This window comes from Eumetopias jubatus, unplaced genomic scaffold (genome assembly GCF_037043125.1).
Source record: "Eumetopias jubatus isolate StellerSeaLion01/CBP00866 unplaced genomic scaffold, mEumJub1_p1.0 scaffold_12, whole genome shotgun sequence".
NCBI lineage: Eukaryota > Metazoa > Chordata > Mammalia > Carnivora > Otariidae > Eumetopias > Eumetopias jubatus.
Window position 1 is genome coordinate 27,821,965 of NW_028274818.1, and position 12,417 is coordinate 27,834,381.

Consider the following 12,417-nt stretch of genomic DNA (forward strand, 5'->3'; position numbering starts at 1 on the left):
AGTTAAGGAGGAGAAAGGCTCAAGAAGGAGTCTTCGAAAGCAGAGCCTTGCCTCCTTCTTAGAGTTGTGTGGTTGGATTTAAATGAGCTATATATGAAAGCGATTAGGTTTACAGGTTTTGGAGTCAGGCCGACTGGTTCACACATCAGTTTCAGAGCTTACCAGCTAAGTGGAAACTGCCTGACCTCTCTGAACCTCCATTTCCACATCTGTTAAATGGGAATAATAATCAAACATTAGACTATTGGGTCATGATCCTGGAGTCCCAGGATCGAGTCCGCTTCTCCCTCTGCTCCTCCCCCCGGCTTGTGTTCTCTCTCACTCTCTCTCCCAAATAAATAAATAAATAAAATAAAAATCTTTAAAAAAAACCACTGGGCTATTGTTTGGATTAAATGAGGTCATGCATGGAGAGTACTTTGCACAGTGCCTGACTCATATATGTCCTAACTTGATGTTGACCATGACTGTTGCTGTTTTCCCGCAGTTGTTAATATTATGGGAATTGTCTTTGCATTATAAAGGGACTATTATTAATAGTTTTTAGCTTTTGAAAGACTTTTCCTGTTCCTCTGGGTAGAGCTCTCTGCACTCAGACCTCTGGGATGTTCATCTGCTCCTGTTCCCTCTGATCTGCAGCGATCCCCTCTGCCACCATGAGGAACATCTTCAAGAGGAACCAGGAGCCCATTGTGGCTCCTACCACCACCACAGCCACAGTGTCAGCTGGGCTCTTACACAACTCCACCGAGAGTGAGGGCGCTGGGGAGAGCAAGGAGGACATGTTTGCCAAGATAAAGGAGAAATTCTTCAACGAGATCCAGAAGATCCCCTGTGAGTGCCCCAGGTGGCTGAGAGGGCGGGGTGAGGCTAGGGTTAGTGAAGGGCCTTGTGGGCAGGGCAGGGTGGGGAGAACCCTGGGACGTGATTGGCTGCATGTTTGGATTCCAGGATGGGTTATTTGGGGAGCCCCTTCAGGAATGGGGGAGAGTGGGGTCTAGCACTATTAAAAGGGAAGACAGGGTTTTATGTGCCCCAGTCTCCCGGGGGGGAAAAAGTCCTTACAGCTTAGAAAATTGTCAAAAGGTGAAACCAGAGGAAGATGAAAAGTCATGAAACAGAAGTCATTATTGAAGTTTGCCAGTCACGTTTTGAAACTGCTTTAGTTTGGAAGATGGAAAATACCTTCCCTCCTCCCTCACTGCTTTCTGAATTCCTGGCAAAGGCTGGATAGGAGTCACCAGAGATTAAGGGGAGCAGCCCCCACCAGTGGGAGCGGGCGCTTCAGGACCCCAGAGAGCAGCCCAGGGCCCATCCCCAGATATTTGAGTTTCGCAAAGCTGAGCCTTCCAGGTCCTTAAGGAGCTTGGCCTGCTGGCCCTGGGTCAGCCCTCTCCAGACTGGACATAGGGAATGGGTTGAAGGGGCTCTTCCTATACCTGGGTCAGATAAGGACCATCCCATGCTCTCCAATATAAGCCAGTTTTCCATAGATCAAACGAGTCAAAACTCAACAGAGCCAAACTGATGTTCTTCCTTATATATACCTGGCTGTTATCTCTCAGTTAGGGGGCTATATCCACAAGGGCAGTAGGCTAAGGAGAGAGCAAGGTATTAATGAAAAGACACGCAAAAAGGATATGCAACTTACACGTCAAGCACTCATGAGTGTGTGGTTTAAAAAGGTGGAGTGTGGGCATTGGACTTCCTAGTCTCACCCATTTTAGCCAATGCTATGGGGTCGGGCTGTAAGGCAGAGCGCTGCTGACTTCGGGGTCCTCTCTGTGTGGGCAGTACCACCCTGGGCACTGATCGCCATTGCTGTGGTCGCTGGCCTCCTGCTCCTCACCTGCTGCTTCTGCATCTGCAAGAAGTGCTGCTGTAAGAAGAAGAAGAACAAGAAGGAGAAAGGCAAAGGCATGAAGAATGCCATGAACATGAAGGACATGAAAGGGGGTCAGGTAGGACAATGCAGGGGTGGGAGGATCGGAGAGGGGCCCAGCCCAGCCATTCCAGATGCTGGAAGGTGAAGCAAAGGCTTCTGGGCTCTACAGTCAAAACAGCTCCCCTCCTTAGACCTCCAAATGCCCTCCCCCTGCCTATTGCCTACGTCTCTAGTGAAATGTTGTCTACCCATCAGCTGGTGGGAAGGGGAGACTTACTCACGTGTTAGCACGGACTCATCCTTGAAAAGACAGAGGAAGAGAACAATATATTGACCCCCAAAGAGGCTATGGGACAAAATGTTGGAAAGAGAAACCCCAACCCTCCAGGAAACCGCCATTGGAGTGGCCCTGTGTTTTCTTGCCAGAAGAGACTAAAGGACAAAATCTCGCTGGAGGCGTCTGCTTGGGATGGGTGCTTGGGATGGGTGCGGGATCAAATGAGGTGAAAGAATGGTCCTGGGGCACCAAGACAGGGCCAAGTGGAACCCATCTCTCTAGTCACATTATCCTTTGGTTTATTTACCCCTGTTTTGGGGGTTTGATTGGCCTGGAAATGTCCTTTGGTCAACCCTAGTTTCTCCTTTTAATTTTCCAAAGGCCCCAGGGTACTTCACTTTTACCCACATTCGTTCATTTGTTCTGGGAGTGACTAGGAGAAATCTCTTACTCAAGAAATCAATATGGAGGATGGGAGGAAGGGCCTGATCTCCAGAAGTCAGCCAGAGATTAAAGCCTTTGAGTGCTTGAGTGTGCATGTGTATACATGCCTGTATGTGTGTGAATGTGTGTGTGTGCGTGCGTGCGTGCGTGCGCGCGCACGCCCCCGAAAGAAGCCTGCACTATGAAGTCGGGGCGGGAGGGAAGACCCCAAGAATGATCTGGGTGTCGCTCAGCCTGGTCTCACCAGGTGCCTGTAACTTCAGGGGCTGGTCTGAGCTGTAGGATTTTCTCTTAACATCACTTTTTCCCTTCTCTTCTCACCTTTGTGGACTCTCCATACTCATGAATGCCTGGACTGTGCTCCTGGTAAGTCTTGCCCAGGGTGGGTGGGGCCTGAGCTGGGGAAGAATGAGCGGCTACCAAGGGAAGCACCTCTCCCCTACCTCAAGAAGCGCTAGAGCATCGGCGTGGTGCCTGGCCTCATAGGACTGTGTCTTGCAAGGAGAGAGGCACACCCAAACCAGAGCTGCGTCTTCTGGACACAGGCCGGGGTTCTGAGGGTGAGGGGCCGCCTGGGGGCTTCAAGGGGCTGCGGCAGAAGCAAGTCCCCAGGACAGTGCCACATTCCTACTCCTCGCCCCACACCCGGCTCCGAGTCAGGGTGGGCACAGAGGGGCTGGCTTCCCGATGGCCCTGCGCCAGCTAGGCTCCTTTCTCTCCTTTTAACTCACCCTTCCTCTTGCCCAGCCCCCACAGGACGATGATGATGCAGAGACTGGCCTGACTGAGGGAGAAGGTGAAGGGGAGGAAGAGAAAGAGCCAGAGAATCTGGGCAAACTGCAATTTTCCCTGGATTATGATTTCCAGGCCAACCAGGTATGAGGGCTGGGCTGAGGGGTGAAGTGGGGGACGGGGCATAGGGCTGGGATCTGGGTGGGAGGGGGATAGAAACAACCCCACCCTCCCACACCCTTCACCCCCCACCTCGGCCCATAGACATCGCTCCCTTCCATGGAGTGGGGTGGGCTGGAAACCCTAGGCATGTACCCCAAGACACTGACTCTGCCTTGGCCACCAGCGTGCTCTAGAGAAGGTTCCCTGGCTCAGATGGGCTCTGCTGTAAACTTGCCCACCAACCTTGGGCAAATCAGTTGCCCTCTCAGTTTCCGCTTCCACTGATATCATGCCAAATTCCTGGGGCTGGAGATGGAGACCGGTCTTCTTCTCTAACACCAGCCTGTTCCCACCCCAGCCCCCAGCAGCCTGCCGCTGGGGAAGGGTTGGTGCATGCTGGGCTCGGGGCCAGGTCTGATGTTGGAGCAGTCCTGAGACTCAGGGCCCCCTTGTTGTCTCCACAGCTTACCGTTGGCGTTCTGCAGGCTGCTGAATTGCCTGCCCTGGACATGGGAGGCACCTCAGACCCTTATGTCAAAGTCTTCCTTCTTCCAGACAAGAAGAAGAAATACGAGACCAAAGTCCATCGGAAGACACTGAACCCTGCCTTCAATGAAACTTTCACCTTCAAGGTGATGCGGGCTGGAAGGATAATGCCAGTTCCCTCCCCGATCCCAATTCCGTTTGAGTTCTGCAGACCTTTCCTTGGTCCTTAGCCATGGCTAAGGCCCTGAAATGAGCTCAGGCTGGAACGATGGCAGGTTGGACTGTGGGCTTATTGTGTGAGGTCACTGCTCAGGCTCCTGTAGGCCTGGGACATCCCCCCTTCCCAAACACATTCTGCTCCCCCAGGCCCCGAAGTCTTCTCTCTGTCTCTACACACTCACCGAGAGTCCTGTGGGCTATCGGGAACAGAGCTCAGACCCAGGGTCCTGCCCACAGCAGCCCCTGGAGGTGCGTGAGTTCCTTTGACCCCTCTCTGATCCTGCTTGTGCCCTGCAGGTGCCATACCAGGAGCTAGGAGGCAAAACCCTGGTGATGGCTATCTATGACTTTGACCGCTTCTCCAAACACGACATCATTGGAGAGGTAAAGGTGCCTATGAACACCGTGGACCTAGGCCAGCCCATCGAGGAGTGGAGAGACCTGCAGGGCGGGGAGAAGGAGGAGGTGAGAGGGGGAAGATGAATGTGGCTGCCAACCTGGGTTACCGCCTATTGGCCTGACAGGGAGAGGGCGGGCTTTAGAGTTAGCGAGCCGGGTTAGGATCCCAGCTCCACGCCCTCAGCTGTGCGACCCTGCATACGTCACTGAATCTCTTTCGACTTGGGTTCTCTCCTGTAGTCTGTTTTTGCAGGTGAGAATTACCTATCTCTGTAATGCACCCGGCACCCAGTAGGCATTTGGCATCTAGTAGGTGCTCAAGTAAAGGAGAACGCCATTATTATTTTACTCCTAAGGTCCTGCTGTCACTTAGGGCCAGTGATTCATGACTTCGTGCCTCAGTTTACCCACAGGGAAAGCCCACATTTATTCTAAAAGTTTCTCAGTATGGGGGCTTGTCCTCCCAGCAACTGCTACAGCATTCAATCACTTACCAAACACTTAACGAGCACCTACTGTGTGCCAGATACTCCATTTTAGCCACTGCTCCTTCCAGGCATCGGTCCTTTGTCTCAGCCAAGCCCCTGCTGTGTGTCCAGCACAGTACCAGGTGGTAATGGAGGGGGTGAGAAGAGACACTTAACACACCCTTCCTTACCTTGGGGCTCACGCTGTGTGGGAGCAGGGCCAGCACACCTGAGCTGGGATATGGGTGAGGTGGTCAGAATTGGCCCGAGTGGCCCCGTCTCTGAGAAGCTCGACTCTGGTGTGATGTTGGCAGAGCTCGCAGGACTCAGCAGCCCTGGGTTCTCATCCTGCCTCCAGTGCGAAATTGTGGGGCTTTGTGGAACTCTCAGTGGTCACAGAGAATCCTCCACTTATCTATGTGAAAGCGTTGCGGGCACAGTAACCCAGGAAAAGGGATGCAACGTGCTTTGAGGACCACGGATCACTGTGCCAGTGGAATGGTTGTTGGGAGCTACCTCCAGGGCGGAAGGGGTCAGGGAGGAAGACCTCTGAGACACTCAGTTTCGCTGTGTCCTTGGAAAGGAGCCCTTTCCAGTGCGCCACACCCACTCCTTCCCCCCTCCCCTGGGCCTGGGGTGGGAGCCCGGATGCACCCCACGCCCCGCGCCTTCTATCAGGCACACACTCCTGCCCGCAGCCTGCGCTCCCTCCACTCACTCCTGAGGCCGTGGTTCCTGCAGTCCCCCTCTGGGGGGCTTTGTTGAACTGCAGCAGGAGGCCCCGCCCCCAGACCTTCTCCAAACGTCACAGACGTGGGGACTGGGGACCCAGAGAGCTGGGGAGGCACCACTGTCTTGCTAGTCTCGGCAAGAGGGGCATGAGCCGTGTTGGAAGCGGTGGGATGGCTGAGATGACCCTGAGTCCTGCTCTCCCCCCGGGACAGCCAGAGAAGCTGGGCGACATCTGCACCTCCCTGCGCTACGTGCCCACGGCCGGGAAGCTCACCGTCTGCATCCTGGAGGCCAAGAACCTGAAGAAGATGGACGTAGGCGGCCTTTCAGGTACGTGCAGGGCTTCTGGCTGCCACTGGGTGGCACCAGCGAGCCAGTCACCTCCCCGAGCCCTCTGTTCACACACCCGTCAGAGCCGCGCTTTCCTGCCCTGGGACATAGGGGATATGTCAGAGCAGCTGGGGGTCCTGGGGGCAGCACCGTGGAGCAGGAGACGCCCGGCTTTCCCCCCTTTCTCTGAGGGTCCCCTGTCCCCGCTCTGAGCTGCCGGGCGGTACGGGCCATGGAGGAAAGGATCAGAGAAGCTTCATCTCCCAGATGAGTTAGGGACTTCTCCCAGGGAAGTGTGGGAAGGGGACGGGGTGCAGCCCGGAGCTTGCCTCTCTGTCGTGTCACTGACCATCCGGGACACTTCTCCGGGAGAGGCCCTGCCGGCTCTACCTGGTAAGGGCACTGCGGGGTGGGCAGCGCTCGGAGCGGGGCTGACCCACAGCATGGGGCCTGCTGGCCCCAGCGCTGCCACTGACCAGCTGTGTGACCGGGGACACGTCGTTTCCCTTCTGTGAACCTCAGTTTCTCATCTGCAAGGTCTGGAGGATTGGACCGAATCAGGGATGGCAGATGTGTGTGGTGCCGTTAGCATTCCTCTGTCCCCTGCCTGGACAGATAGCACCAAGTAACCCCCTTACTCCTTCTGGACGAGGCCTTCCTTAGTCTCAGGAATAGCCCCCATGTAATGCTCTAGGCAGCCACAGCCAGTCAGTCCGCGGTGGTCTTAGAAGTGCAACTTTCTTGCTGCCCTTGAACTAGACACTTACTTCGCTTCTTTCGGACTCAGCAGCCTGTGCCTCAGGGCTTGCTGGGCGCCTGGCCTTGGCCGGTGGGCGCTCTGGGAGGCGAGTGCATTTGGTGGGAGGGTGGGGGGGAGCTAAGGGAGCCTCTCTGGGGCTGGGATTCTCCCTGCGCAGACCCCTACGTGAAGATCCACCTGATGCAGAATGGCAAGAGGCTCAAGAAGAAGAAGACGACGGTGAAGAAGAAGACCCTGAACCCCTACTTCAACGAGTCCTTCAGCTTTGAGATCCCCTTCGAGCAGATTCAGGTGCACGCGTTTTCGGGCATAGCGGCACAAGCGGCTGGGGGCGGCACGTGTGCCCTCGTAGGGGCTCGAGGGAACTCACCCCAAACCTCGAGCCGCCTCGCTCAGGCAGGGAGGGCTCTGGCTCTCACTGGGCCATCCTGGGGCCTCCTCCCCGGGGCCCCTTCTACAGCTTACCCCCCCCCGTCCCTGAGTTGAACATGAGCTATTCAAAACAAGTCATTCCTTCAGGCCTGGGGGGCAGCCGCGTGTGCGGTGCGCCCCGTGAGGTTGGAGCTGCCGAGGAGGTGGGGGGGGCGGGGGGGGCAGACTCTCCTCTTCCTGCTCTCCTGGGCCAGCCGCTTCCCGCCTCGCTCATCCCTCCCCCACCTCGGCTGCTCCCTAGGTCTGCCCCCAGCTACCCCTCCGCCCCCTTCCTCTCTCCTCTTTCCTTCCATCCTCCCCTTCTCTCTCTCTCCTAGCTTCCTCCTGCCAGCAAGCTCTGTAAGTGTTGGAGGTGAGCTCTGTGTTTCACCACGAGCGGCCGTGAGTGGGATCTGAACGTGGCAGGACCAGATACCCACCCAGCCGTCAGGGGCTTGCAGAGTGCTGGATCCTCCTGCAGTCTTGGTCTCTCCCTCTTTGGGCTGAACTGCCCCCTCTTCTCTCCCTCTCCCCGCACCCCCTGCCCTCCCCTCCCTAGGGCTGGAAGGAAGGGGTGCCAAGGGAATCGTCAGAGCTGGTGTCGGCATCTATGGAGAAGTCATCAAGGGGACAAGGGGCAGCTCGGGGATAATGTTAGACCAAGAGGGGTCGTCCTTGTGGAACACTTCAGGTGGCTATAAAGGGAACTGGCCCAGGGCTTTCAAATTCGACGTGCCTAAAACCAATTTAATGATCTTCCGCATATGGCTCCCAGCCAAACCTGCTTCGTCCGCCTTCTGTTTTCAAGCGAGAGACCAGAGCATCATCTCAGACCCTCTGCCCTTTTTCTTTCCTTTCTCATTTATCCAACATACTTTGCTGAGCACTCCCTAAGTGCCGGGAACTCGTGAGGGGCTGGAGAAACACACGTGTAGAAGACACAGTCCTTGCCGTCCGAGGGCCTCACGGTCGGGAGGGGCGGCAGTAACAGGCCACCGAAACACAGGGAGATGGGCCTTCAGCGTGAGCAAACGCAGAGCACGGTGGACAGCACAGCTGAGGCTTGCTGGAGCATGTCTGGTCCTGAAGGATGAGCCTGAGTTGGTGGAGGGGGCGCTGGGGGGGCAGACCAGAGGAAGGTACTGACTGTCCCCTCCGCCGGCCCGACTGACCACCAAGTTCTCTTGATTCCCTTCCCTCAACACCTCTCCAGTCTGGCCCCTACTTCCATTCCCACTGCCCTGCCTTGGTTCAGGCATTCACGACCCCCCTCCCCTCCCGACCCCACCGCGACCCCGCAGCCAGGCCCAGTCCCCCTCCAGTGAATCTCCCACCTCAGCGCCTGGGTTCTCATCCTGAAATTTCCATGCCACTCCTCTCAGAAGTCTTTGGGAGCTCCCTGCAGCTCAGCTGAAGAATAAAAGCCCATTCGTGGGGGGCTGCTGGCCCCATTTACGCCTTGTTGCTTCTCACACTCTACCTCAGTGGCTCTGAACTTCGTCTGTTCCCCAGACACCACGTGCACACTTGTGTTTCTGCGCTTTGACCCAGGCTACTCTTCCTTCCTGGGATCCTCTTCTCTCTCTGCCTAGAAAAGCCCTCAGCCCTTACCTCCCAGTTTCTGTGTCACCTCCTCTGTGAAGCCTTTCCTGTCAGTGTCTGTCACTTGGGGTTGTAGGTGTCTGAGTACATGTCTGCTGCTTTCGTTAGAGGCGATGTTCACAACTTCCTCCCCGTCCTCCACCCTCAGCCCCTCAATGGCGGGCCGGAGCCCGGCACATGCTCAGTAGGTGCCTCTCGGTAGAAACAAAGGCTCTTTCCAGCAGGTGTGGTCTCTGCCTCCGTGTAAGTTCAGTCTTAGTTGGAGCCAGAGAGGGAAGCAAGGTGCCCAGGGAGGCCTCTCCTTGCCGGGCATTTGGAGTAGAGGATGGAGAAGGACAAGTTCTGTCCCGGGATTGCTCATTTTCACCTGCCAACCCCCTCCCTCCTTTGTTTTCCCACAGAAAGTCCAGGTGGTGGTCACCGTGCTGGACTATGACAAGCTGGGCAAGAATGAAGCCATCGGCAAGATCTTTGTGGGCAGCAACGCCACGGGCACGGAGCTGCGGCACTGGTCCGACATGCTGGCCAACCCCCGGAGGCCCATCGCCCAGTGGCACTCGCTCAAGCCCGAGGAGGAGGTGGACGCACTTCTGGGCAAGAACAAGTAGGCGGCAGTGGCCGGGACCCCGCGCCGTGACAGACACTGACAAGATCCAGAGCTATCAATACCTCAGTTATGCGACCTTAGAGGTTTTCTTTCTCATTTGTTTGTGGCTGTGTCCCTGTTTTTCCTTCCTTTTCTCTTTTTAAGGACCAACTTCCCTCTGATGGCTGTGTGAGGAGAGTCCCCTAACAGGTGAAAGAGAAGTCTGGCTCTTTTCATCGTCCCAGGAGCGGTCCTTGCTGCATGCCCTGTCACGTTTCCCTCTCACTTCTTCAAAGCTTCACTGAAGCCCACCCTGAGTGAGGCCCTCTTCGGCAGAAAGTCGCAGCACTTCCTGCTTTTTTGAGTGTTCTGGGCCAACAAAATGGCAGCACATCCTGTTTCCTGACAGGAAATGCAACACAGTGGCCTATGATGTGTGTGTGTGTGTGTGTGTGTGTGTGTGTGTGTGTGTGTGTGTGTGAGCATCTCTCTGCATTCCTGGAATGAGCCATGGACAGTAAAGTTGTGTGGGAAGAGAAAGCTCTTCAGGGACCCTGAAATGAAGAGACATCCACTAAGTGGGAGATCTTCTGTCAGCTCGTGGAGAGGGCTCAGAATCCCGGTCAGAAGCCAGAAGCTCCTGTACTCCTTGTGGGTGGCTATTTGGGAGGCAAGATGTGGAGACTGGATTTGTCCAGAACTGGGACCAAATCCCTGATGCCATCATAGACTTCCTCCTGTCAGGCATAGTTTCCCCACAAGTGTGGTTTCTGGGACATTCATGGACATGAACTATTCACTAGATTGGTCAGGCTCTAACAGGGACCATCACTCCTGGGACCTCATATGTTGATGACAGTTAACATCAAACTATGAAGAAACAAGACCCATTTACCTAGAAAGACCAAATGAACTCGTGGATCTTCTTCACTCCCTTCCAGTGGGAAACACGGATGTTTTCTCCCTTTCCAGAATATAAGCTATGCGGTTCATTTGCATTGATTCCTCATCAGGCTTTTGCTTCTGTTTTCTCTTTTAATCTAAACAGAGCAACGCTATCTGAAGACTGTTTTCTGTACAGAGCCAGAGAACTCTAAAAGAAGGTTTAAATATTCTTAGTTCCCCTGAGGTCCAGGTAAGAAGGGGAGCATGGCGGACAGATGGCAGAGATTTCCCGGATGAGGTAGGTGCGAGTGCTGAGATTCCCCCCAGCTCCCACTCCTCTGCCTTCCATGCCAGACAGCGTACGGGCAGCTGGTGGGGCCCAGGGAGACCTGTGGGGAGGCCCCAGCCTACCATTTCTTAGGGAGGCTTCTCGCTCTGAATGCCAGGAAGCAGGACACCCATTCCAAATGGGTGGTGAGGACACCTGCTGGGGTTTCTACCCCACGCTCAGTTGTGTCCCATTCCCTCTTCAGCTTTTGTCCCCAGCACTGATAAAAAGCCATATATATGTTAGTCAAGTTTGCACTGAGCCTCCTTCCAAGCATTCAGCCTGGGCAAGAGAGTTAGGCCCCACATGGCCTGAGGCCAGCACCACTTCCTTCTGCCCCTTCCTCCCGTCCTTGCCTCCCTTCCTTCAGCCTCTCTCTTCCATCAATGAAGCCCTGAGGCCCCTGCCATTTCTTCACCACAGAATACTCATAGCTTCCTCAGAACCTTGGGGATCTCTCTCTCCCAGCAAAAATTCCTGTCGTGCCCCATTTGGGCCACCTCAGCTTCCTGTAGGTACCTGAGATAGATGGACAGTGTTAGAGAAAATCAGGCTTTGAGGATCCACATGAAGGAGGTGCGGAGTGTCTTTTTATTTTGTTAAAAGAAAGGTGGGTTTTTTGTTTCTGCTGTGCCATGTTTTTTGGTTAGAGTAGGGGATGAGGGAACACCTCCACCAGAACCAGACTGGGAAGCGGGTTTCAGCCTTGTTCATCTCTCAGAGATGCTAGTGGCCCTTGGTACATGGGAGATTGTATTTTCCTGGACCCTGTGTGAGTGTGGGTGTGTACCTAATGATGAGAAGGTAGGACTCTGACAAGGACTGTGAGCTTTGGTCCTTGGGACCGGAGTTGTGGTCATGGTAGAGAGTTGTAGGAAAATAGGGTGCCTTCAGAATCTGGCTGACTGCAGCGTAGGATGTCCTGATACGGACATCAGAAGTCACTGGACTCTTCTCCCATCCCCAGAACTGTGGGATTTTGGTGCTTTCTCAGGGTCTCTCTCCCCACCATATCCCACAACCCTTGTTCATAGGACCTCCCTGTCAATCTCATCTTCCTTACCTTCATTCTTTTGCCCTTTCCCAATGTACTTTCTACTACGTGAGATTCTTCTCTGCCCATGAACCTCATTCAGCCTTTCCAGAGCCCAAGATTTGCCACTCTCCTGATGCGGGGGGGAAAGGAAATGGTGGGCACCTCTGGTGGTTTGGGTGTCCATGTGCCAGAAGACAGGGGCTGGATTTTGTTACTCTGGGCCACCTCTAGTGAGCAGCCTTGAGGGGTGGGGACAGATTGCTGAGAGACTGAGTGTGGGCAACAATTCCTCCCTCCCACCCACCTAGGTTCCAGCTCGTCCTTGGATGGGCCCTTGGCCCAGATGAGCCATCCTAGTGAAGGCATCTATCCAGGTCCATGAACTAGGCAGGTGAACATACTTATGCTTGTAAGTTTTCTACACCTGAGGGGTGATGTTACCCAAGGCACGGAGCATCATTCTGAACCCTCACTTCCATGCAGGTTTATTTCTGGGGATGTTAGGGTGCTGGGGTGTATGCCTGAAGTGGGACAGAGTGAGTTCTGGCTCGTGAGGGGTTCTGGAGGCCTCTGCAACTGTGAGTTCTCACTCCCAAAGTCTTTTGCAGACAGGAAAATAGGATAGAAGTGATTTTTTCCACATGGACTGAGACCATAAAGACCCAAACCCAATCCC

At 54.8% G+C, this 12,417-nt stretch overlaps 1 protein-coding gene across 2 annotated transcripts; it reads left to right on the forward strand.

The window, feature by feature from the left end:
- The first annotated feature begins 656 nt into the window (after positions 1-656).
- SYT2 (synaptotagmin 2) lies at positions 657-9,514 on the forward strand. Of its 2 annotated transcripts, none has more exons than XM_088016662.1 (8): positions 657-834; positions 1,795-1,961; positions 3,354-3,482; positions 3,965-4,132; positions 4,503-4,670; positions 6,016-6,133; positions 7,051-7,184; positions 9,308-9,514. In XM_088016662.1, exons 1-8 carry the CDS (start codon positions 657-659, stop codon positions 9,512-9,514), a joined length of 1,269 nt encoding a protein of 422 aa, XP_087872788.1. The 2 variants fall into 2 exon arrangements, with proteins under 2 accessions (XP_087872788.1, XP_027976142.1); XM_028120341.1 differs by having other exon boundaries at positions 3,363-3,482.
- Positions 9,515-12,417: the final 2,903 nt, after the last annotated feature.

Bases quoted from the DNA above. Each gene is read 5' to 3' on its own strand.
- SYT2 (XM_088016662.1), top strand. From the start codon at position 657: ATGAGGAACATCTTCAAGAGGAACCAGGAGCCCATTGTGGCTCCTACC. The intron at 835-1,794 runs GTGAGTGCCCCA...CTGTGTGGGCAG, and splicing joins CGAGATCCAGAAGATCCCCT to TACCACCCTGGGCACTGATC. The intron at 6,134-7,050 runs GTACGTGCAGGG...CTCCCTGCGCAG, and splicing joins GGACGTAGGCGGCCTTTCAG to ACCCCTACGTGAAGATCCAC.